The sequence below is a fragment of the Staurois parvus genome, unplaced genomic scaffold (genome assembly GCF_062004578.1).
Source record: "Staurois parvus isolate SC_StPar_1 unplaced genomic scaffold, SC_StPar_1.0 ptg001231l, whole genome shotgun sequence".
NCBI classification, from domain to species: domain Eukaryota; kingdom Metazoa; phylum Chordata; class Amphibia; order Anura; family Ranidae; genus Staurois; species Staurois parvus.
The window spans coordinates 36312-63530 of record NW_028319027.1 but is presented as its reverse complement, the minus strand read 5'-3'; the positions used below and the strand labels follow the sequence as shown (position 1 = coordinate 63530).

Below are 27219 nucleotides of genomic sequence, written 5' to 3'. Positions count from 1 at the left end.
CCACTGTATTCCAGAACTTACTAGAAGGCAGGGGGAAGTAGCTGAACCTGCAAGCAGAAGGACCCAGAACATCCAAAAACAATCAAACTTCTCTCCATTAGCTACAGAGGAGCCAAAATGAAATTTACCTAATTGCACCAGAAACCTAACTAGGAGGAGGCTACATATTGATCGGTACCAGAATGTCTTTTTTTACGTATGCTGACACTTAGTGGCTTAGGAAAAATAAAATGTGATGCAATGGAAACACAGAGAGGATTTTGTGAGCAAATAATTCCATAACAGGAGGCGGAGATGCATGGGCACAATGGACCAAGATGGCTGCAGCCTGAACCCTCTCAGCTCTGCCCATGGAAAAGATTGATAATTCCATTGATCTCACTTATACCACTATTTGGGCAGCACACTGGCTAAATGGTTGGCAGTACTCGGGTTATTGGTTCAAATCCCAGCCACGGCACCTTCTGCCTGGAGTTTGCATGTTCTCCCTGTGCCTGCGTGGGTTTCCTCTGGTTACTCCGGTTTCCTCCCACACTCCAAAGACATGCTGGTAGGTGAATTGGATCCTGTCTATATTGGCCCTAGTATGTGTATGTATGAATGTGAGTTAGGGACCTTAGATTGTACACCCCTTGAGGGTTAGGGACTGATGTGAATGTACAATATATATGTATGGATGTGAGTTAGGGACCTTAGATTGTACATCCCTTGAGGGTTAGGGACTGATGTGAATGTACAATATATATGTAAAGCGCTGCGTAAATTGACAGCGCTATATAAGTACCTGAAATAAAATAATATTTGGCTACCCAACAATTGGGAACACGTAACAATGTAGGAGAGTGTAGTTCCCATGGCCACCAGAAGTCACCATGATAACTGTGAGAGGTTTGGGCAGTAATTGTAATAAAGCCCTTATAAATGGCCCCCGCCTTATCTGGGAAGTCCCTGGAGGGCTATATTGGTGGGTTAGTGTAAGATGCCTGAGGGAAGTCTGAGGGAAGAAACAAACGGTATTTCTGAGGACCATCTTGTAAGGACAATGTAGCCAGAAGTCTTTCCACAAAACTTCCTCTTCAATTACTTTTCCCCAGTTGTTGAGGTACGACTGATTGCATTCCTCAATTGGTGTTCTACCATCTGCTGGGGTGTGAGTCCCCCTCTCTGTCTCCTGATCCTTATTACAGGAACTGCTGCAATCTATTTAAGTATGGTACCACTGTGCCAGACCCAACCAGGACAGTGTTTTTTGAAGGGGAGTAGGGGCTAGTCTTCTACCCACTGATTATGGCCCATGAAGAAGATCGAGGATTTTGTCTGCTTCTCCCGGTCAGAGCGTGAAAAACAGCTGAGTTCAGCCTCTGACCATTAACCTGTACAAGAATATCATTAGACCTTTCCATCCACTCCAGCAGGGAAGCTTTATTGTCTTTACTCAGGGAATTCATCCAAGCCTCGCTCTCAGCGTTCATCAGTTTATTATCCAACAACACAGACTGATCTGCTCTCTCCATGTGATCGGAGACCAAGCTCTTTTCCATCTCTGACTGGGAAAAGCAGACAAAATCCCTGCTCTCCTCCATGGGCCATAATCAGTGGGTAGAAGGCTAGCCCCTAGTCACCTCCAAAAAATCCCTGCCCTGGAGGAGTCTTTCACAACCGCCATTATCCAATATGGCTGACTGTTCACTTAACATTCTTCAGTAAAGAGCAGCCTTGTGTGGAATCTTTTTAATCTGTTACAGTGAGGACCTACTCCTGGGCATCAGCATATGCCCAGGGGGCCAATGCCGTGAGAAAGAGAACTTCAATTGTCAAAGATGTCAGGCTCCGCAAGAGTCCAGCAAGCACAGTCTGTGTTCAGAATGGTACAGAGATACTTTTAGGGGGATTCAGAAAAGATTGGAGTCTAGCCTGGTGTAGGAGACCACACACATTTTGGTGATGTTGTGATCTACACCTGACCCCCCTTCCCATATTGCCATTTACAATAAACCAGTTCTTGTTTTGAGCCCACAAACTGGCACCCGTCTTTATTACACCCTGAGATTGGATGTGAGTCTGGGATCTGTGACTGGCCTATAAGAATACTTAGGACATTTGTAATGCAGCTGGTGGTCCGATAAAGATTAATAATGTATACTTATTGATGTCTACTCTTGGGCATGAGCTTGTGCTCAGGGAAATGCGAGGACCAATGCCGGGAGGACAAGATAGACACTTGAACCTCAATTGCCAAGGAGCCTGAGCTCTTCAACAGTCCAGCCAGGACAGTCTGTGTTCAGAATGGTAGAGATACTTTATGAGGGTTTCAGTGGAGATTACAGCCTAGCCTGGTATTGAAGACCATCCATGTTTTGAAGACATCCTGGTCTACACTGGACCCTCCTTCCCATATTCCCATGTGCAATAAGCTAGTTTTTGTTTTGAACTCTGTAACTGATGCCCATCTTTCCACCATGAGAAACCCACTCCCAAGATTGGATGTGATCCTGGAATCTTTTTGGCCTACAAGAATACCTAGGACATTTGCAATGTAGCTGGTGGTCAGGATCAATAATAATTTATAGTTATGGAGCACCATCAACAAAAGCTGTGCACAAAAACAAGTTAACCCTTTCTATCAGGAGAATAGATACACCACCCTCCCTAGTGGAGACAACCAGGATTCAACCCCAAAAATCCCAAAATATTACCTGCTCACACCTAGGGATTAGGGATGAGCTCAAGGTACAGTCAGAACACAAGTTTGGACTGAACTTTGGCTTTTTGGACATACGTCATGTACGATTACACATGACAGCTCCCCTCTATCGATGGTTGTTAAAGTGGAACCTAAGGCAATATAATTAAAATGGTGGATAGGTAGGATTTGTAATGTAGAAGAGACAATCTTTGTCCCTTGTGCATTAAAACTACTTATCTGCCTGTCCTCCCTTGTACAGTGAGCTACACATGGGCACCTCACTGTACAAATTTGACAATGCCAAATCAGTCTGAACTCCCATGCATGCGCGGGAGTGACGTCATCCTCTCCCGGCCAATGACAGCGGATGGTAAGCAGGACCCAGAAGCTTTCCAGCTGAAGGTTTAAGCGGACAGGCGGGGAGCTCAAGGACAACATATTGCTGAAGCTAAGGTGAGTATTGCTCCACTATAAGGACTCCAGCAGGTGCAGGCACCATTGAGTCCTTTACATCTAGTGAGGTTATCAGCCCCATTGACTTACATGGCCAGGAATCTATAGCCATGTAAGCAAAGGGGGGGGGGGGGGAATCCCACTAACATCATTGACCATTTATGGTCAATGATGTCACCAGGAGACCCCATCTTCTTCTATATAACAGCAGTCATCAACCAGACTTTCCATTTGGCAGGTGAGAAGCAAACTAGTGGGGGGTCTCTTGGTGGTGGCGTTTTTTTTTTTATTATTATTATTTCTGTGGGTCAGTGGCCATCGGGTGTCATGATTGAAGTGGATCTGCATCTCTGGATGACGTGATTGACTATAGATTTGCAATGAGGAACATTTTTTGGAATTACATTTTTCTTTTAAATGGACTTGTTAAATGTTTGGTTGTCTTTAATTCGTGATTGGCGACCCCCCTCTGAAGACGTGCTGGAGCACGAAACGCGTCAGGAGGAGCCACACCATGCCGTGACGTCACGCCGCCGGAGCAACGTGGAGCTCCGGTGGCCATTGTTTACTACCAGCTGGTCAGTCCTCTTACAGACTACTGTCTGCAATGTTTTACACATTTTATGTGATGCACTTTTCTGAATAAAAGTCTTTGTTTAACCTACTACACTATGGGAGTGTCCTTGTTGCCCCCTGGGGGAGTGTTCTAGCCTGCAGACCCACTACTAGGACGGATCACCACCTACCACCCAGGCCATTCGGAGTGACAGCACCCACTAGGACCATACAGGTGTATCTTAGTAAGAAGGACAGCTCCTCTGGGTTCCGATAGAAGGAAGACCTCCTACCACCTGGCATCAGGATAATTACATACAAGGCGCATTTAATATGCGCGTCCGGTGAGTGCGCATTTCATTATCACCTCTATCCGGACAACGAAGTCACCTCTATTATCCATATTTACTTATATTTATGGGACTACTTCTTATCCTTCATTTGAATTTAATTTGATTTATTTTATTGTATTTTATCCATTCACTTTATTGGTTACGAGCGCTGCACTTGTCACATACATTGTCTCTTCCATAGGCTATTGGTACCTAATTCTGTGCGTAGCAGCTTGTTTATTTATACTAAGGCACTTTCTACTACTCTTTGTACGTTTAATTCTAGTTACAACTTGTGAACGAGTAGGGGAAGTAAGTACCTTATACTTACTCACATAGGGGGAGCAGTATCTTGGGGCCCCACTGTTTTAAAGGGGGGGTCCCAGATTCTGAAAAGCATCCTGCCTGCAGACCCCCATAAAAACTGTGCTTTTGGGGAAGAGGCCCTTGTTCTCATAGACATGTGCTGGAGGGGATGCAATCACATGACCACTTCCCACTGGTTCTGGTGAACTGGGTTCAGACCAGGTTCAGACCGAACCCAGCTCACCCCTGCTTTCAACATCTGACAGTTTGAAACCATTCACACTCTCATACAAATGACATAGGTCCTCTTATTTTTCTATTCTATATACATCTTTCATTACAGAACTCATCGCTGAATCATGGCTGCCTCTGCTCTGTATCATTCATTACACAACAGAAAGCTTTCTAAACAGAAGAATGAGTCACCCTCCATTGCTACAAAACACCTATCCAGCCTTTATCTACGGACTTCTGTAGGAACCTTCCTTAGTCCCCAGTTACATTTAGTGCCTTTTGTTGCTTGGCTGTAGCCAACCTGTGCTCTTTAAATTATCTTGGTTCATTGGGTTTCAACTAAGCTTAGGACATTGATTATTTCTGTCTGCTGCTGTTGGGTTATCTCCAGTAATTAATGTAAGTAAGAATGTATGAGTGATGGATATTTATTGGTCTTGGCCAATCATTGATAGATTTGTTCCAGTGATGTGAGCCGAGGGGAGGAGATAAATATTTGGAGAAACCTTCTAGAGGGATATTCCATCCCAGGCTGCTGCCTGCAGAGGATACCACTGTTAGGACATTTTTTTCTTTGGGGCCTAAACTGGTATCTAAGCTAGCCTGTGTTAGGGTCTGGAGAACCAAGGAGATTGCTGCTTGATGGAGAGCCTTCAGAGGAGTCTGCTATGTAAAATTATGGTCACTTTGGGGCCATTGTGAGGATGTTTTGTTTTTTGGGCCCTTAGTCAAGGTATCTAAGCTGGGCTTCGTTAGGGTCTGGGGAACCAGGAAGATGACTGTCTGAGAATCTTCAGGAGAGTCTGCTGTGCAGAATAATTGTCAGGAGAATTTGGGGAAAGCTGCTGCCCAGGAGAGGATGTCATTGTGAGGATTGTTATGTGTCGTGGGGCCTGAGCCAAGGTATTTATGCTGGCTTATTTTAAGGTCTGGAGAACCAGGGAGATTGCTGCTTGTCAGAGAATCTTCAGAGGAGTATGCTGTGCAAAATTATGGTCAGGACAACTTTGGGGGAAGCTGCTACATGGAGAGGATGCCATTATGAGGATTGTTGTGTTTTTTGGGGTCTGAGCCAAGGTATCTAAGCTGCCTTGTTTTAGGGTCTGGAGAACCAGGAAGATGAATGCCTGTGGAAGAATCTTTAGGAGAAAAATTATGGTCAGGAGAACTTTGGGGGAAGCTGTAGAGGATGCCACTGTGAGGACATTTTGTTCCTTGGGGCCTAAGCTGGTATCTAAGCTAGCCTGTGTTAGGGTCTGGAGAACTAAGGAGATTGCTGCTTGCTAGTGGATCTTCAGAGGAGTCTACTGTGCAAACCTATGTTCAGGAGACCTCATTATTCAGCTCTTTACAGTTTTGGTCTTTATTGGCATGTAACATGAAAGCCATTTCCTATTGGGCGGCTGCCACTTAAACAGCAAAGCCATTGTTCACTTTGATATAACCAGGAGGCTTCTACTCAAGAAATCAGAGCCGCCAGCTATTTTTGCTGCTGATATAAGAAGACCTGAGACACTTTGTTGTTTTGTGGTATTCTGTACCGCTTACTGTCTCTACAAAAGTTTATTGCGCAAACAAACTACATAAAGACTAAAGTGTCTGAAGCCTTATTGTTTGCTGTTGGAGTGTCACCAGGGGGCAGGGTAGGAGAGCTCATACAATTCCAGCAGCTCCTTTGGGGCTGAGCACTACATTTCTATTTAGCTTTGATGGCAGCATTTTCTCAGAGCAGACACATGCTAACCTCACCAAATCTCTGCGTTTTCCCTACGAATTGAGACCCTACATACCCACACATGCTAGACCAACCTTTCTCAAGCTTTTTACCACAAAGGAACCCCTAAAATAATTTGTAGGTCTTGAGGAACCCTTACTAAACCCAATTCATTGATTGGGAAAAATGTCTTAAATTAGTGCTCAGTAGGAGGAATACAAACCTACAGTAGTGGTAATAATGCCAAATTTACGAGCAGTCAAAATGATAATTGCTGTTATGCTGCTAGCTGTGCCAAGGGGCAATGACCCTAGAACAAGGCAGGCACCAACAGATGGGAGGTCAATCAGCCCCAACTTGAGGAACCCTTAGCAACCTCTGGAGGAACCCTGGGTGAGATATGGCTGCCTTAGACTGCAAATCATTACAGATTCTCTCTTACTCATTGTCCTTTCTTACCATCTCTGCACTCTTTCACCTGCTCCTCCCCCTTTCTCCCCCATACAAACCATTGTATGATTGTAACACCTTTGCTGTCTGTGCATAGTGGAGCCATGCTACCCTTGTGTCTTGTCATGTGACCTGTGATGCTGAATAACCAAGTGCAGAGGGCATGTGTGGGAATGTCATTGAACTGGCGATAGAGACAATAAAAACCTGACAAAGGATCTGATCCTTCTTGACTCGATTAGTAAAGTTTATTTTATTGCTATGTCCCCTTAAGGGAGATTTTGTCTCACTTCCTGAATGGTCACTGGCACAGGAAGTGATTGGTAAACCTACCCAGCAAGGGCACTGACAACCATAAAAAAAACCCAACAGAGGACCTCACTTTTCCTCATTCAAAAAAGTTGAAAGTTTTAGCTGGACCACTATAACGATGATCTACACATTACCCCAATAAACAAAAGACGAGTATAGTATAATAAAAAGTTTATTTACCCAAAGTAACAGCATAAATCTGTATAATGTACAGTATAGATACAATATATCTCTTCATACATGTAAACCAAGGCTTGTTCGGCTCACAGCTCGGTATATACAGGGTTAAATACAGCTATGTACATACAAGTCAGGCGTGAGAACTCTGCTATGGAAAGACCAGAATGGTGACATTCCTTCGTACTGCATGCCGGAGGACAGAGCTTCTCTACCTGACATTACCTATCACCTATCCCACACCAGTGCATGCTGGGAGTAGCACTTCTCCCTGAGAGTAGTTTTAAAACAGGCAACTCAACCATCTCTGTGTTTTTTAAAAATACTTAACTCCATGATTGCACATAAAAAATACAGTATGTGGTATCACACCTATCAATAGGGCCAAAGGATGAGGACCCCCCTCCCAATGGAGTTCAGATGTCCCCAGTAAAGGGTCCTGGTAATACTCCATCATAAAAAGACATTGTAGACAATGATGCTTTCCCAACCTCGTGGTAACAATTTGGAGAAGACCCAAAAATGGGGAGCTCCATAAAGACATGGTTTGATAAGTTCAGTGTGGAGAACTCAAACGACCTCCACAGAGCCCTGACCTTATGGTTTTTCAATAAGTAGTCCATCAAGGTGTGATGGTCAGGTGTCCAAAAACTTTTGGCCGTATAGTGTGTGATATGATCCCTGAAGAAAAGAAATCAGAACACTGTAAGCAGACTATCTACATATGTATACGTTCCTCTCAAGTGAACGCTCCTCAACCCCACTCTGTAACAGTCTCTTCTAACGGGAACTAAATCACCGTCCATAAGATGTTGGCGAGCGTTACACCAGACTCAACATGACTATGACAGTTTGATCTTTAGGCGGTAAAGTAACTAACACTGGAAAGTCCTTCACTAATTATGAATGAGCCCATATTATTAGAGCTCTAGTGCCCAACCTGTGGCCCTTTGGGGTTTGCCATGAGGCCCTTGGACATCGGCTGGAGTCTTGGTTTTCTAAAGCAGCTGTAATGACAGTGATCTCTATCAGTCCCATGTAACATGTCCACAGTCTCTGACTGTCTTCTGCAAAATGTCTTCAACCACATGTGTAACATGTCTGTAGTTTCTGGCTGTTCCCTCTAGTAAGATTACATTCTCTGACAGTCTACTGTAGCATTAGATATACTGAAAAATGTGTGAAGCCCTTTGGGAGGATATCAGGTGCTGCAGTTGAGACATCCTATATCTCACAAGTTGAAAACCAGTGTCCTTACACCATCGTCCACAGCAGATGCTGCCAGATCCATGTTGGGTATCATCCATCGCCCATACTATATAAAACAAGGTTTATGTAGGGTACCATTCATTGTCCATAATAGATGATGTCAGGTGTATGTTGGGTACCATCCATTTTCCATTGAAAATTATGTCAGGACTATGTTGGGTACCATCCATTGTCCTTGGTAGATGATGTTAGGGCTAAGTTGGGTGCCATCTATTGTCCATGGTAAATTATGCCAGGTTCATGAGTTATACCATCCATTGTCCATAATAGATGATGTTAGGGCTATGTTGGGTAATCCATTGTGCATAGTAGATGATGTCAGTCCCATGAGGGGTACCATCCATTGTCCATAGTAGATGATGTCAGGGCTATGTTGGGTAATCCATTGTGCATAGTAGATGATGTCAGGTCTGTGTTGGGTACCATCCATTTGTCTGTGGTAGATGGCGTCGGGCCCATGAGGGGTACCATCCATTGTCCATGGTAGATGGTGTCGGGCCCATGAGGAGTACCATCCATTGTCCATAGTAGAAGATGTCAAGTCTACATTGGGTATTATCCAACACATCTCCTCCCTCTTAGTCTTGGAAAGCCTTCATACTATTCCGGAAAACCAATGAGTCAATGAAAATCCATCATGGCTACAATCAAGTCCAGCTTGCATCATGAAGGATTTGAAAAGAGTTTCAAAATCATGGCCTCCAGTCAAAGGACATCAGAAGTCCAGAATGCAAAACACAAGGTGACCAGCACCCCCAGAATCTCATGACCTTCCACAGAAGATTCTATTTCTGTCCTTGTCCATAATTCTCCACCTGTGGGGAATTCCAGTAAACAGAACTATCATCTAGACAATCCAGGAACTCTGCACTAGCTTCTGGTGCTATTCTGTGCAGACAGCAAGTTTAAATTGCTCTCCGAGCAGGAAAAACCTTCAGTCAGAAGACCTTGAATGTCCCATCAGTGAGGGTGTGGGCGCCGCAGGACGTAGCGGGAAGCGGCCTCCAAGTTCCACTTGCATTTATCCAGGATGCGCTGGCATTCTTCTTTGCTGAAGCGGCAGATGTTGTAGAGCTGCTCCACCTGGAGAAAGGACATAATACGCAACATAAGAACCCAACTCAAAAGGTGGAAATCTAACTCCAGTACTAAATTATACTCGAGGAACCCTCTGGGTGACAGGGACACCTTGGATTAAAGCTTCCCTACAGTTGTACCGGCGCCTCTCCTGGATTGAAATGGATTATTCTGATTTCACTGCACACTGTGAGCTTCTCACAAAGTGTACATTAGAAGCTGCAACCAGTCAGATAGACCTCTGCCTCATTTCCTGGCTGGAGGACATCCAGCATCATCTAGCTTATTCCTCCTTGGAATGACTATCCTTGGCCTGCCCCTTTCATTCAGTGAAGTTCAGCTCTTATAATCATGAAGGCGTAGCATGTGGGTGTTACCGGGAGCAATCTGTTACTTCCAAATTTTTCTGCCTAGGAACTCCCACTCCTCCACACTAACATCCACCCACGAAAGCATGTTATTTATTATAGTTCCTTCCAAGACCCAACCCACTGCTTGCATCAGGGCTGAGGCTGCTGGGAGTAGTACCCTGGAACGGTGCTTTCAGGAAGCTATGTAAAGCACCTTGTTGGCTCCCCCAATCAGCCATGGTCTGCTGCATTGCATAGAGAAGCACAGAAACCTAGTGGAGTCACTGTACTGGGTCTAAAATAACATACCAATGGAAAGGTTTAATTTAAAAATGTCATTAGTGGGTTGCTAAGGGGAGAAAGGGGACCTGGGGAGGGGGAGGGGGGTATAAGCAGATTAAAGTTCAGCTTTAGTTTATTGGGAGCATGGCTGCAGTTTACCCTCAGACATTTTTGAAGTGGTTCTCCTTACAGTTAGTTCCATAACCTTGCACTGAAATGAAAACCTGCAGATGGGACACATATGAATGACCCCTACAGCGAAAAAGACCAGCATGGGGGGCATTTAATATATCCGCACCTTTAAAGACTGCACAGCCCGTGTTACGTCCCCTCCGTAGTTGCGCAGCGCCTCGCGGCTCTCTTCTGTCGTCACTCCATGTACACACTCCTCCACCTGAACAACGGAAAACAATAGTAAGCAAATATACACCTACGTTCAGGGTGTGTGAAGTGTGATTGATCGATGGTTACCATGGATGTCTGAACTCTGAATTAGATCTTACAGAGCGCTGTACACCTGAATTCACTAAAAGTCAACAAGAAATCTGTATTCGCGGCTATTGTTACCGTATGAAACTTTGTATTGTGTGATCGGTAATGTTGAACAACCAGCTCTGTTTTGTTATAGCTACAAGTATTCCCAAAAAACAGGTCAACGGGAAGACAAAGGAAAGCTTCTCAAGCATCTCAGAAGCATTTCAGTTGAGTCCCTGATCTCCATCCAGGCACCTAGAAGAAAGCTGCATCTGACTTGTCTCTGAGTCTGGAGCATCAAGTTCACCCTCAAAGTGAAAACTTACACTCCATTGGACTCAAGCCAATCCAGAGGAAGACAAAAGCCCTCAAAAACTAAGTTCAGTCTGCAACAACAGACTACCAAAACTCCTTCCAGACCTCTAATGGCAGTTTTCAGACACACATCATAATATATATGATAGTCAAGGTCTATTTTATGTTGAGAAATCCTCCCTAAGTGACAGAGCTCTGAGCCTTGGGAAGGAGTTAAGTTAAAAGATCTGACACCACAATCTCCATCTTTAAACTACCATAAAGTGTACATCGCACTATGTTTTCGTCCAGCCAGATCTGATGGTCTTGGCCAAAAATGCACAAGGAGCCTTTGCCCATACCAGCTACAGCCAGCAAGTGGCCTCCAGGACCGATGGAGGAGAAAGTTCTTGGGACATGACGGCAGATTAATTCAGATCACCATAAGTCTACATTGTAGTTTAAAACACATGGACCTCCCAGTCTCCTCACCTCTTTAATCCTCCTTTGAAGATCACCATCTGCAGTAATGGCTCTGTACCCTGCGGATTTACTTTCTGGCGGCAGACGAGACACCGGATGTGTCTCCCCTGGAACCATGACCGGAGAAGGTGGGAATTTATCTTTAGTGCGACTCATCTGCTGCAAGGGGTGATCCACTGTAGGAGGGGCGAGAAACCGATCCTTAGGAGCTGATACTTTTGGTTTGGGAGGAGGTAGGGGTCGGAGATTGGCAGGTATACGTCGCGGGGGAAGGTCACTCATTCTTCTTGGTGATGGCTCACGAGGTGGTGATGATATGCTCTCAAGATCTCGCCCGCGGTGCTTGGGTGTGTGGTGGCTTTGTGGCTTGCTGTGTATTAGGTCAAAGTCAGAGAGAGACTCCAAACTTCGAGACAGACCTGTAGGTGGAATACAGAGCAGGTGAGAGGAGAGAAACGAGGGGAGAATGGGAGAAAATAAGAACTGCAAAGTTATAGAAAGGGAGTGAAGGATGGAAAGGATGACAGTAAAGAGAGGATGGTTGTGGGCATTCAACAGACGTGTCTATTATTAACCCAACAAATGACTTAACTATAAAAGCAAAAGACAAAAAAGGGAATGAGGGAAGCAAAGGATGGAAGGAAGGGTGACAAGGGGAGAAAAGTGAAAGGATAAGGAAGATGGTTGCTACCAGGAGACACCTACGTTGCATACGAATCATCATCTCCTCTGCTTTGATACGACTAGCACCGGCACCTCCTGGTCTCCTTTGACCTTCTTTTACTCGTATTCTTTTGCTGAAAGAAACATAAGTTCATGAGTCTGTGATGGGAGGGGATATGTATTATTATCTCCTTGGTCCTGAGGCTTTGAGGCACTTACTTATTCTCTGCATCCACAAGAGATATCTTCCCAAGATTGCTTGACAAGTTCCCAGAGCTACGGGTGCGTGCCAAGTCCTCCGGAGATATGACAGCAGAGGGGAATGGTCCAATCCTAAGAGTCCGCTGGTTCTGTCCTCTCCAGGGCTGAGAGTCAGACCTAGGGGAAGAAAATCAGAGCCTTGTATTCTATCACTACCAAGTAGATGAGCCATTTTGTCTCAATCAGATAACAATGCCCCTGGGAGTCTGCCATCTCCAAGCTTACTAAACTGGAAGGAGGCCAAAGGACAAACCCAAAATAAGCTAGAGGGATTTTACTTGCAGGTAATGGACAGAATCTTTTGGGAAGAGCTGAAATAGGTGGGCAGAAAAATAGACGTTGGGGTTTATTAGCCTGTAGCCCTCATATCCGATGATGCATAAGACATAATAAACAATGGATGAATGGTCAGCTTTTAAAATAAATAATAGAAGACTGGTCATGACTTCTAGACCAATGAATGACCAATAATGAACTGTTCTTGGCATCAGATGAATGATGAATTACAGGACATAAACAATGGATGATGAAGGTACATGGGAATGAGTTTTAATTCTTTCTTACCCAACATCAATGACAGTGACAACGTCCCCAGCATCCAGCGGCAGCCAGGAGGGATTGTTCACATCTTGGAGAACACGAACCTCTAGTGGTTTTACCTGAAGAAGAGATAAATTGTCCGTCAGGTGATGAACTGAGAACAGAGGTCAACTAAAAGGTGGGCTAGATGGAGAAATAGGAAATTTTGAACCTTAGAACCATAGACAGAAAAGTAGAAGAAATTTGCTGATATCTTCAGATATAAGCATGATTGGATTATTAAGATGTTCTAAAAGACTTTATTGGGGCACATCTCTGGAATTTATTGCAGGGGACAGGAATGCAGATAAACTATATGGCCAAACATTTTGGACAACTGGGCCAAAACGCCTGCATGATCTTGATGGACATCCCATTTCAAAACCAAAAGGACAAATATGGAGTTCCCTCCATCTTTGCAGCCACAACAGCTCTTCTGGGAAGACTTTCAAACAAGATTTTGGAGGATGGGGATGGGAATCGGTGCCCATTTGTGAGGTGAGGTGCTGATGTTGGATGAGAAGACCTGTCTCACAATCAGTATTCAATTCATCCCAAAGGTGTTCAGTAGGGTTGAGGTCAGAGCCCTGTGCTAGACACTTTAGTTTTCCAGGACCTCAAACCTGCTAAACACCTTTTGGATGAGGTCTTCTCATCCATAGGGTGAGGGGCAGGAACTGATGTTGGATGCCTGGATAAAAATACCCTACACCAAAGGTCTTCCAGGGTTGAGGTCAGGGCTCTGTACAGGACACTGGAGTTCCTCCACACCAAACTCTCAAACCATGTCTATATGGAGCTGGCTTTGTATACAGGGGACAGTCATGCTGGAACAGAAAAGTGTCTTCACCAAACTGTTACCACAAAGTTGGAAGAGTACCATGGTCTACAATGTCTTTGTATGACGTAGTATTACCAGGACTCTTCACTGGAGACACCTGAACCCCATCATTTGGCCATAAAGTGTTTGAAGTGCATTGTAGCAGGGTGTAAGGATGATATTGGATACATATTTTACTTACATCTTGAAGGAGGCTGATGAGATTAGAGAAAGTTGGCCTCTGCTCAGGTTTGTGTGCCCAACACTTCATCATGATGTTGTATAAAGCAAGAGGACAATCATCTGGGCGTTCCAATCGCTCACCTTCTCGGTCAATCTTCATTAAGATCTGGAGACATACAATGTACAATGTTATACAATGTTCAGTTCTGTGAGACTTAGGGATGGATATTGACACTGAGACCCTATGAGAGCTCTAAGCTACCTGTCTCCCGGCCAGGCCCAACCAGGGCTCTTGTCCATAGGTGAACATTTCCCACATGGTGACCCCAAACATCCAGACATCTGATGGGTGTGAGAAGGTGCCAATCTTCAAGCTTTCTGGTGAACACCTGTCACAAAGAAGGCAAATAGTGGGTAGGTTAGTGTTTTAGGATTCTCAGATATCACCCACCATTAGTTCTAAAAAGCATCCACACCCTTCCACCACAGACCTAATCCACTACTACCCTATAATGTTCTAACTCCCATCCTTACCATGCAAAGGGTATCCTGCGGTGAGCAGACATGATGTAATGTTCATCGTTCGCCCTCAGTGCTCTTGTCAAGCCAAAATCACCGATCTTTACCATTTCTTCGTTCACCAGCAAGACATTCCGTGTTGCCAGGTCCCTATGGATGAACTTCTGGTTTTCAAGGTAGCTCATCCCTGAGGCAATCTGGATGCAGTATAACCACAAGAGCTGCAGAGGATATGCGCCATAGCGAGAACGCAGAGCATCATGTAGAGATCCGAGAGGTGCCAGCTCTGTGACCTGAAATGTAAGAAAGACATGAAAACTTAATTATCCAGATTCACACACCACACACCCAGCCCACTGCTGGAGGGAGGGCAAACTCAAGGCCCCCTTTTTGTCACCCTGCTGCAGGAGGGACCAACTCCTTTTTGTGTTGCCTTGCTGGAGAAGAAACAGAGGTCCATTTTGTGTTACCCTGCTGGAGGGGGGACAGAGCCAGAGGCCCCTTTTGTGTTACCCTGCTGGAGGGGGGACAGAGCCAGAGGCCCCTTTTGTGTTAACTTGGTGTGGATGAAATGACCCAATTGAATAGAACTAAGCACTCACCATTTTCATTGGCTGGGTCAGAACCACTCCATAGAGACGAATGAGATGTGGGTGATCCAGGGAGTACATGGCATTCACTTCTTGAAGGAAATCCTGAAGAATTTCAGGGTCAGAGCTGGCATCTGTACGTAGGGTTTTCACTGCAACATTCACCTGGAAAGACAAAGAAGGTGAATGAGACCGCTAGAGAGTGGCAGGACATGACAGGGGGGCCGAGAGCTCAGGGAACCGGCAAAATAAAGTAAGGGGGTACTCACGGTCCTTCCACTGGGAATCCTCCACTCCCCTTTGCGGACCACTCCAAAGCAACCATCCCCCAGACGCTCCATCAGGTGCAGGTCTCGGTCATTGATCAGACACTTCAAGGAGCAGTCACTTTCCCCACGATGGGAGGAGGGTGACACAGAAAAGGGCATTGTCAAGGGGGATGAGATATTGATGTCCACATCTGGGGGTGATTCAGGGCTCTCGGAGCCTCTGTTTGCGAACATCTAAAAAGTAAAAAAAGAAGACAATAATTAGACCAGGCTCTGAATGTGAGTCATTCAGTACTTTGATTTCTCCAAGGATTTCCTGACAGTAGTTTGTGTCTCTGCCCCTCCCACAATGGTGAGATCAGTAATTTGTATCTTTGCCCCTTCCACAAGTGTGAGATTTCCTCCCGGAAGTTTGCATCTCTTCCCCTCCCACAATGGTGCGATTTCCTCCTGGTAGTTTGTGTCTGTGCCCTCCCACAATGGGGAGATTTCCTCCCAGCAGTTTGTGTTTCTGCCCCTCCCATAATCATGAGATTTCCGCCCAGTAGTTTGTGTCTCTGCCCCTCCCAAAATGGTGAGGTTTCCCTGCAGTAGTTTGTGTCTCTGCCCCTCCCACAATGGTGAGGTTTCCCTGCAGTAGTTTGTGTCTCTGCCTCTCCCACAATGGGGAGATTTCCTCCCAGTAGTTTGTGTCTCTGCCCCTCCCACAATGGTGAGGTTTCCCTGCAGTAGTTTGTGTCTCTGCCCCTCCCACAATGGGGAGATTTCCTCCCAGTAGTTTGTGTCTCTGCCCCTCCCACAATGGGGAGATTTCCTCCCAGTAGTTTGTGTCTCTGCCCCTCCCACAATGGGAAGAGAGAGTGCTCACCTTGTACATCCATGTTTTGGGGCGGATGGGTGGTTTCCTTCTCTTCAGAGCTTCAAGGAGTCTTCTCTGAGCTGAAAAACGTAATGTGGAATGTCAGGATGAGACACGGGGTACTGTAGCACCTCTAAATTCATTTAAAGTGACAGGTAACTTGGAGATCTTGCCCTAACTGGTAACTTGGAGATCTTGCCCTAACTGGTAACTTGGAGATCTTGCCCTAACTGGTAACTTGGAGATCTTGCCCTAACTGGTAACTTGGAGATCTTGTCCTAACTGGTAACTTGGAGATCTTGTCCTAACTGGTAACTTGGAGATCTTGTCCTAACTGGTAACTTGGAGATCTTGCCCTAACTGGTAACTTAGAGATCTTGTCCTAACTGGTAACTTAGAGATCTTGCCCTAACTGGTAACTTGGAGATCTTGTCCTAACTGGTAACTTGGAGATCTTGTCCTAACTGGTAACTTGGAGATCTTGCCCTAACTGGTAACTTGGAGATCTTGTCCTAACTGGTAACTTGGAGATCTTGTCCTAACTGGTAACTTGGAGATCTTGTCCTAACTGGTAACTTGGAGATCTTGTCCTAACTGGTAACTTGGAGATCTTGTCCTAACTGGTAACTTGGAGATCTTGTCCTAACTGGTAACTTGGAGATCTTGCCCTAACTGGTAACTTGGAGATCTTGCCCTAACTGGTAACTTGGAGATCTTGTCCTAACTGGTAACTTGGAGATCTTGCCCTAACTGGTAACTTGGAGATCTTGCCCTAACTGGTAACTTGGAGATCTTGCCCTAACTGGTAACTTGGAGATCTTGTCCTAACTGGTAACTTGGAGATCTTGTCCTAACTGGTAACTTGGAGATCTTGTCCTAACTGGTAACTTGGAGATCTTGTCCTAACTGGTAACTTGGAGATCTTGTCCTAACTGGTAACTTGGAGATCTTGTCCTAACTGGTAACTTGGAGATCTTGCCCTAACTGGTAACTTGGAGATCTTGCCCTAACTGGTGTCAGCAGATAAGATCCATGATGTGCCAGCAGTGTGACATAACTCTTTCCCCAGCTCCGAGAGACCCCAAATCTAATGCCCCAACAATGACCAGTATTCCACAATGCTACACTGACATCTCCTTGACCTGGGTAGAGGTGACAGCACTGCATTGTGGGAATTGAAGGGTCTAAGCTACAACTGCCGATATATTGTCATTGCAGAATCTCCAACAGAACCTCCAGCAGAAGCCACCTTCTGTTCTGTAGGCACTAAGCACAACCATGGCAGAGCTGCTTGCTGGAACTCCTCAAACTGAGAGCCAAGTGGGAGGTGATGCCCTGCCAGATGGTGATAGGTGACTCTGTCCAGGTTCCATCCACCAAGGATTCGGCAACTATTGTTTAAAATTTCACATACTAGAACTTAAAGGCAAATCCCATAGAAGTCTATGGGGGGCTACAGGAGGGGTGCAAATTTTGCTGCTAAATTTGGCAATTTGTTCATCAAAAGATGACATTTGTATAGTTTTGCCAATTTTTTTAAGCAATTTTGTTTCCACCTCTCGCCATCTTTTGTCTCGATCACTGGTGTTCTAACGTGATACATTGAGGGAAGACCAATGGAGGGAATTTAGACCATGAGAATGGAGATGACATCTTCCTGTGTGTGGCTGGGCAGTACGAGGTGATGACACATCCAATCCATCAATACCTCACTATAAGCCAAGCGGTGACCTCATTCCTGGAGGAAGCAGGTCATGTGGCACACGTTATTCACCAGGTACACGTGAGGACGTACAGTCACAACATGCAGAATAACAAACACACATGGGGGGACATTATGTAATGTACAGTATGAAGACAACTTTCCTAACCACAGTCCAACACCCATCCATGTTCCTGGAGAACCTATTATTGTTATGAGTCACCAGAAACCGGGCGCAGGGTGCAGCATGGGGACACCATGAACTCAGCTACCTGGGGCAGACATGATAATGTTTACTTCAGGGGGGGTCAGGAACATTAGGGGCGTCCTACTGAATTATTGCTGGGGGTGCCATACTTCATACAACAGACTGCATGGGAACAGACCAGGAAATCAGTAAACAAGTGACAGAGTACTCTACATATGGCCGGCCAGTGACCAGGCTCCACATACAGTGCCGGGACAAGGTCATCTACAGCCAGGGCAAACACACTAAACTGTGCCCCCCCCCCAAGATGTATGAGCATTATGTGTCAGCAAAAATCCCCCCTCCAAAAAAAATCTAGATCTAATTTGCATGCTTAACCCCTAAGCATAAATTCCCTACTCCCAGTACAAATCCCCCCCCCCCCCCCCCCGGGAGCACAAATGCCCACTCCCCCTCAAAAAAAAAAAAACCCCTTCTAGCAAAAATCCGCTCTACCATATTACTTTTCTAGCACAAAACTCTCAAATCCCAACTTCTAGCACAAAACCTTTTCCCCCATCCCATCGCAAATCCCCCAAACCACCACTCCTAGCACACCTCCCCAAATTTCCCCTCCTAGAACAATTTTTACTCCCTGCCCTCCCCTAAATTTCCCCTCCCAACTCAGTGCCCAGGGCCGCTTCCTCTCCTGCCCACCCCTTGCCCTGTGCACATATGGCCAGCCAGTGACCATACTCTACATATGACCGGCCAGTGACCGTGCTCCACATTTGGACGGCCAGTGACCGTGCTCTACATATGACTGGCCAGTGACCATGCTCCACACATGGTCGGCCAGTGACCGTGCTCTACATATGACCGGCCAGTGACCGTGCTCCACATTTGGATGGCCAGTGACCGTGCTCTACATATGACTGGCCAGTGACCGTGCTCCACACATGGTCGGCCAGTGACCGTGCTCTACATATGACCGGCCAGTGACCGTGCTCCACACATGGTCGGCCAGTGACCGTGCTCTACATATGACCCGCCAGTGACCGTGCTCCACACATGGTCGGCCAGTGACCGTGCTCTACATATGACCGGCCAGTGACCGTGCTCCACACATGGCCGGCCAGGGACCGTGCTCTACATATGGCCGGCCAGGGACCGTGCTCCACATATGGTCGGCCAGTGACCGTGCTGCACATATGGTCGGCCAGTGACCGTGCTGCACATATGGTCGGCCAGTGACCGTGCTGCACATATGGTCGGCCAGTGACCGTGCTGCACATATGGTCGGCCAGTGACCGTGCTGCACATATGGTCGGCCAGTGACCGTGCTGCACATATGGTCGGCCAGTGACCGTGCTGCACATATGGTCGGCCAGTGACCGTGCTGCACACATGGTCGGCCAGTGACCGTGATCCACACATGGTCGGACAGTGACCGTGCTCCACACATGGCCGGAAAGTGACCGTGTTCCACATATGGCGGGCCAGTGACCGTGCTCCATATATAGCGGGCCAGTGACCGTGCTCCATAAATGGCCGGCCAGGGACCGTGCTCTACATATGACCGACCAGTGACCGTGCTCCACATATGGCCAGCCAGTGACCGTGCTTTACATATGGCCGGCCAGGGACCATGCTCTACATATGGCCGGCCAGGGACCATGCTCTACATATGGCCGGCCAGGGACCATGCTCTACATATGGCCGGCCAGGGACCATGCTCTACATATGGCCGGCCAGGGACCATGCTCTACATATGGCCGGCCAGGGACCATGCTCTACATATGGCCGGCCAGGGACCATGCTCTACATATGGCCGGCCAGGGACCATGCTCTACATATGGCCGGCCAGGGACCATGCTCTACATATGGCCAGCCAGGGACCGTGCTCTGCATATGGCTGGCCAATGGCCGTACTCTGCATATGACTATCCAGTGACTGTACACTACATATGACCAGCCATTTACCGTAATCTACATATGGCCAGCCAGTGACTGTAAACTACATATGACCAGCCAGTTACCGTACTCTATATATGATCAGCAAATGTCAGAATTCTACATAAGACTGGCCAATGACCATACTCTACATATGACCCTCCAGTGACCGTAATCTACATATGGCCAGCCAGTGACCGTAATCCACATATGGCCCTCCAGTGGCAGTACTTTATATATGACAGGCCAGTGACCTTACTCTACATATGACCCTCCAGTGTCAGTACTCTACATATGACCATCCAGTGTCAGTACTCTACATATGACCATCCAGTGTCAGTACTCTACATATGACCATCCAGTGTCAGTACTCTACATATGACCATCCAGTGTCAGTACTCTACATATGACCATCCAGTGTCAGTACTCTACATATGACCATCCAGTGTCAGTACTCTACATATGACCATCCAGTGTCAGTACTCTACATATGACCATCCAGTGTCAGTACTCTACATATGACCATCCAGTGTCAGTACTCTACATATGACCATCCAGTGTCAGTACTCTACATATGACCATCCAGTGTCAGTACTCTACATATGACCATCCAGTGTCAGTACTCTACATATGACCATCCAGTGTCAGTACTCTACATATGACCATCCAGTGTCAGTACTCTACATATGACCATCCAGTGTCAGTAGTCTACATATGACCATCCAGTGTCAGTACTCTATATATACCCAGCCAGTGACAGTACTCTACATATGACCATCCAGTGTCAGTACTCTACATATGACCATCCAGTGTCAGTACTCTACATATGACCCTCCAGTGTCAGTACTCTACATATGACCCTCCAGTGTCAGTTCTCTATATATACCCAGCCAGTGACAGTACTCTACATATGACCATCCAGTGTCAGTACTCTACATATGACCATCCAGTGTCAGTACTCTACATATGACCATCCAGTGTCAGTACTCTACATATGACCATCCAGTGTCAGTAGTCTACATATGACCATCCAGTGTCAGTAGTCTACATATGACCATCCAGTGTCAGTAGTCTACATATGACCATCCAGTGTCAGTACTCTACATATGACCATCCAGTGTCAGTAGTCTACATATGACCATCCAGTGTCAGTACTCTACATATGACCATCCAGTGTCAGTACTCTACATATGACCATCCAGTGTCAGTACTCTACATATGACCATCCAGTGTCAGTACTCTACATATGACCATCCAGTGTCAGTAGTCTACATATGACCATCCAGTGTCAGTAGTCTACATATGACCATCCAGTGTCAGTAGTCTACATATGACCATCCAGTGTCAGTACTCTACATATGACCATCCAGTGTCAGTAGTCTACATATGACCATCCAGTGTCAGTACTCTACATATGACCATCCAGTGTCAGTACTCTACATATGACCATCCAGTGTCAGTACTCTACATATGACCATCCAGTGTCAGTACTCTACATATGACCATCCAGTGTCAGTACTCTACATATGACCATCCAGTGTCAGTACTCTACATATGACCATCCAGTGTCAGTACTCTATATCAGATCTCTGAGTATACACAGTATCTCTATGGTAAGGCTGATCCTGCTCACCTGGCCTCCCCATGCCGATGTGGTCCAAGTCGATGGGTTTGACAAAGTCGAAATGTCCCGGTCGGGTGACATTGAGTTCATCGCGGATCTTCTGGTAGAACTGCTCAAGCTGGACCTCCCGTAGCAGTTGGATGAGCCAGTCGCTCCCCTCTTCGGTTACCATCTCCACACCTGACACCAGAAAGATACAGAGAGACGTCAGTGCAGGTCTATGGTGGCGTGGAGTTCTGCTGTCTCATGTGTGAGCGCCGCGTCTTCTATAGACACATGTGTACAGTCAATACATCCGCAGCGCTGTATACACACAACACACGATACGCCACGCCCGCTCTCTGTACTGCACCTCATGTACACGCTCACGTGTGGAATGTCTATGGACGACATGTTCCAACATGACAGGAATGAGGAAGACTTTGAGGAGAAAACAAAACACTCATCGTGTTACAGAACGCAAAGTCAGACTTCTACAGATCACTTGGGGAACACAAAACATTGCCAGGACTAGCTCTGAGATAATGTTCCTAGGATGGGCAGTGAGATAATATTCCCGTCACCACCAAGCAGATAACATTCCTGGCACTGCCATATTATTATCATTGCCCTATGAGTGTTCCCAACATCTCTGAGCAGATAACAAGGCCCCATACCCATTGCCAGCCCCACCACGGAGACAATATTGTCCCATCACCAATTCTGCCACCAAGTAGACAGTATTTTCTGTCACCATTGACTGGAACACCAAGCTGATAACATTCCTATGTCATCATTCCCAGCACCGAGGAGCAAATAGCATTTCCCCATCTTCTTTTCCAGGACCACCAAGCAGCTAACAGTCCCTAATCACCATTCCTGGGACCACCAAGCAGATACCGTTACCCTATTACCAAAACTGGGACCACCAGCCAGGTAACATTACCCCATTACCAGCACTACCGAGCTGGCAACATTTTGACCATCGCCAATACTGAGACCACTGAGCAGATAATAATCCCCCATCACAATTCACAGGACCACCAAGCAGATACCATTCCCCCATCACCATTCCCAGGACCACGAAGCAGATACCATTCCCCCATCACCATTCCCAGGACCACCAAGCAGATACCATTCCCCCATCACCATTCCCAGGATCATGAAGCAGATAACATTCCCCCATCACCATTCCCAGGACCACCAAGCAGATACCATTCCCCCATCACCATTCCCAGGACCACCAAGCAGATATCATTCCCCCATCACATTTCCCAGGACCACCAAGCAGATACCATTCCCCCATCACCATTCCCAGGACCACGAAGCAGATACCATTCCCCCATCACCATTCCCAGGACCACCAAGCAGATATCATTCCCCCATCACAATTCACAGGACCACCAAGCAGATACCATTCCCCCATCACCATTTCCAGGACCACCAAGCAGATATCATTCCCTCATCACATTTCCCTGAATCACCAAGCAGTGGCTAAATGGTTAGCACTTCCACCTGGCAGTACTCGGGTCATCGGTTTGAATCCCAACCACCGCACCATCTGCCTAGAGTTTGCATGTTCTCCCTGTGCCTGCGTAGGTTTCCTCTTGGTACTCCTATTTCTCCCACACTCCAAAGACATGCTGGTAAGTTAATTGGCTCCTGTCTAAATTGTCCCTATAATGTGTATGTATGAATGTAGGTTAGGGACCTTAGATTGTACACCCCTTGAGGGCAGGGATTGATGTGAATGTACAATATATATATAAAGTGCTGCGTAAATTGACGGCACTATATAAGTACCTGAAATAAATAATAACATTCCCCAGCGCAATTTCTGAAACTAATGAGCAGATAACTTTCCCCTATCGTTATTTCTGAGACCACTGGGCAGATAACATTCCCCATCACCACATCTATGACCAGCTAGCAGATAATATTCTCCTGTCACCATTTCTAAGACCAAGCAGATAACTTTCTCTAATTGCCCAATCACAAATTCTAAGACCACGGAACAGAAACCTACCGCCGTTACCATTCCTGGGACCACCAAGCAGATAACATTCACCCGTCACCACCATGCAAATACAATTGTACTGTCACCATTCCAAGCACCACTGAGCAGACAACAATGCCCTGTCACCCATCCCAGCACCACCAAGGAGATAACATTCACAAATCACCATTGACTGGACCACCAAAAGATAACATTGCCAATATCACCTAGCAGATAGCCTTCCCATTCACCATTCCCAGGACCACCAAACAGGTAACATTACACCATCACCATTCCCAGGACCACTGAGCAGGTAACATTACACCGTCACCATTCCCAAGACCACCAAACAAGTAACATTACACCGTCACCATTCCCAAGACCACCAAACAAGTAACATTATACCATCACCATTCCCAGGACCACTGAGCAGGTAACATTACACCGTCACCATTCCCAGGACCACTGAGCAGGTAACATTACACCGTCACCATTCCCAGGACCACTGAGCAGGTAACATTACACTGTCACCATTCCCAGGACCACTGAGCAGGTAACATTACACCTTCACCATTCCCAGGACCACTGAGCAGGTAACATTACACTGTCACCATTCCCAGGACCACTGAGCAGGTAACATTACACCGTCACCATTCCCAAAGTCCACCAAACAAGTAACATTACACCATCACCATTCCCAGGACCACTGAGCAGGTAACATTACACCGTCACCATTCCCAGGACCACTGAGCAGGTAACATTACACCGTCACCATTCCCAAAGTCCACCAAACAAGTAACATTACACCATCACCATTCCCAGGACCACTGAGCAGGTAACATTACACCGTCACCATTCCCAAGACCACCAAACAGGTAACATTACACCGTCACCATTCCCAAGACCACCAAACAGGTAACATTACACCGTCACCATTCCCAAGACCACCAAACAGGTAACATTACACCGTCACCATTCCCAGGACCACCAAACAGGTAACATTACACCGTCACCATTCCCAGGACCACTGAGCAGGTAACATTACACCATCACCATTCCCAAGACCACCAAACAGGTAACATTACACCATCACCATTCCCAAGACCACCAAACAGGTAACATTACACCATCACCATTCCCAAGACCACCAAACAGGTAACATTACACCATCACCATTCCCAAGACCACCAAACAGGTAACATTACACTGTCACCATTCCCAGGACCACTGAGCAGGTAACATTACACCATCACCATTCCCAAGACCACGAAACAGGTAAAATTACACCGTCACCATTCCCAAGACCACCAAGCAGGTAACATTACACAGTCACCATTCCCAAGACCACCAAGCAGGTAACATTACACCGTCACCATTCCCAAGACCACCAAGCAGGTAACATTACACAGTCACCATTCCCAAGACCGCCAAGCAGGTAACATTCCCCAGTTACTATGCATGGCACCACCATACAAATAACATTGCCACATCACAATTCCCAACATCATAGAACAGATAATTGTGCCCCAACACCACTCCCTGAACTCACAAAAGGGATAACATTCTCTTGTCACCAATTTTGGCACCTCCAATTAGACATTTCCCCATTACCACTGACTGGACCACGAAGCGGATAACATTCCTATGTCACCATTCCCAGTACTGCTGAGCAAATAAAATTGCCCCATGTTCTTTCTGAGGTCTACTAAGCAGATACCATTCGTCCATCATCTTTGCTGTTACCACCAAGTAGACAACATTCCTCTATCATCATTCCCAGGTCCCCCAAGTGGATACCATTCCACCATCACCTTTCCCAGGACCATCAAGCAGATAGCATTCCTCCATCACCAATCCTGGGACCATAAAGCAGATAATCTTCCCCATCACTAATATTGAGACCACTGAGCAGATAACATTCCTCCATCACCATTCCTGGGACCGCCAAACAGAAAATATGCCCCTACCACCATTCTTGAACAGTTAACATTCCCCCATCACATTCACTATTCCTGAGACCACCAAGCAGATAACATTCCCCCTCACCATTGGAATCACCAAGCAGATGACATCTACCCATCACACTTCTGAGACCACAGAACAGATCACAATCCCCCATCGCCATTTCTGAGACCACCAGGCAGATAACATTACTCTATCACTATTTCTAAGACCACCAAGTAGATAACATTTCCCCATCACAATTCCCGGGACCGCAAGGCAAAAAACATTCCCCCATCACAATTCCCAGGACTGCCAAGCAGAAAACATTCCCCCAACACAATTCCCGGGACCGCAAGGCAAAAAACATTCCCCCATCACAATTCCCAGGACTCCCAAGTGGATACCATTCCACCATCACCTTTCCCAGGATCATCAAGCAGATAACATTCCTCCATCACCAGTCCTGGGACCAAAAAGCAGATAATCTTCCCCATCACTATTATTGAGACCACTGAGCAGATAACATTCCTCCATCACCATTCCTGGGACCGCCAAACAGAAAATATGCCCCTACCACCATTCTTGAACAGTTAACATTCCCCCATCACATTCACTATTCCTGAGACCACCAAGCAGATAACATTCCCCCTCACCATTGGAATCACCAAGCAGATGACATCTACCCATCACACTTCTGAGACCACAGAACAGATCACAATCCCCCATCGCCATTTCTGAGACCACCAGGCAGATAACATTACTCTATCACTATTTCTAAGACCACCAAGTAGATAACATTTCCCCATCACAATTCCCGGGACCACAAGGCAAAAAACATTCCCCCATCACAATTCCCAGGACCGCCAAGCAGAAAACATTCACCCAACACAATTCCCGGGACTGCAAGGCAGAAAACATTCCCCCATCACAATTCCCAGGACCGCCAAGCAGAAAACATTCACCCAACACAATTTCCGGAACCACCAAGCAAAATCATTCCCCCGCCACCATTTTTGGAACCACCAAGTGAACTATATTCCCGTCACAATCCTTGGCACTGCCCCCACCCCCTTCCCCATCCCATTTAAAGCATAAAATCATCGTTTTCATCTTCCATGCTTGCTGGTGCATATTTCTTGTCTTGCTTTATACATCCAGTTGATCTAACGGTAATCATTCCACATCCCTGATTGGAGGACCTGGACTCACACAGTATGCAAATATCTGCTTTAAGCCGGAGCTCAGTCCCTCCCCCTCTGCATCCAGCAATGCCATGTGAGCTCTTCAGTGAATGCATTGCACTGTTGAACGTGTGGGCGTGGCTACATTTCCAGGAGTTTGCCCACCAAGCCAGGCAGCCGGCCTCAGAGGTGCTCACTGCTCTAAAGTCTCACCACAGTAGATATATTGGGGACAGAAACACCTACATCTTATATTATGGTAAAACGCTAAGACATTTCCTGGTTGTGTCACCGGAGGGGAGCAATGGGGTGGGAGGGGGGAACAATATCAACCCATCGACTGTTCCTCTGAGGTTAATCAGCCAGAATATATCTGCAGGACTCATACATGGAATTTGCATCATATCCTTCTGAAAATGCCCAGATTGGGTGATGGTTACCTCGCTATAAAATCAGGCAAAG

At 46.4% G+C, this 27219-nt stretch overlaps 1 protein-coding gene across 2 annotated transcripts in view; it reads right to left on the bottom strand.

Annotated features, from left to right (window-relative positions):
* Nucleotides 1–7196: 7196 nt before the first annotated feature.
* The window catches only part of LOC149437984 (activated CDC42 kinase 1-like), a 35251-nt gene continuing 15228 nt past the window's right edge, over nucleotides 7197–27219 (bottom strand). For both annotated transcript variants that reach the window (XM_089660361.1, XM_089660360.1), the window contains exons 2-14: nucleotides 21667–21837; nucleotides 16201–16271; nucleotides 15333–15566; nucleotides 15076–15228; nucleotides 14489–14766; nucleotides 14217–14343; nucleotides 13974–14120; nucleotides 12937–13031; nucleotides 12331–12489; nucleotides 12154–12245; nucleotides 11458–11867; nucleotides 10496–10591; nucleotides 7197–9571 (exon numbers count right to left, since the gene is read on the bottom strand). In XM_089660361.1, the coding sequence (XP_089516487.1) occupies nucleotides 9449–9571; nucleotides 10496–10591; nucleotides 11458–11867; nucleotides 12154–12245; nucleotides 12331–12489; nucleotides 12937–13031; nucleotides 13974–14120; nucleotides 14217–14343; nucleotides 14489–14766; nucleotides 15076–15228; nucleotides 15333–15566; nucleotides 16201–16271; nucleotides 21667–21829 (2148 nt within the window). In that variant the 5' untranslated portion in view covers nucleotides 21830–21837 and the 3' untranslated portion in view covers nucleotides 7197–9448. The remainder of the gene's footprint in view (nucleotides 9572–10495; nucleotides 10592–11457; nucleotides 11868–12153; nucleotides 12246–12330; nucleotides 12490–12936; nucleotides 13032–13973; nucleotides 14121–14216; nucleotides 14344–14488; nucleotides 14767–15075; nucleotides 15229–15332; nucleotides 15567–16200; nucleotides 16272–21666; nucleotides 21838–27219) is intronic.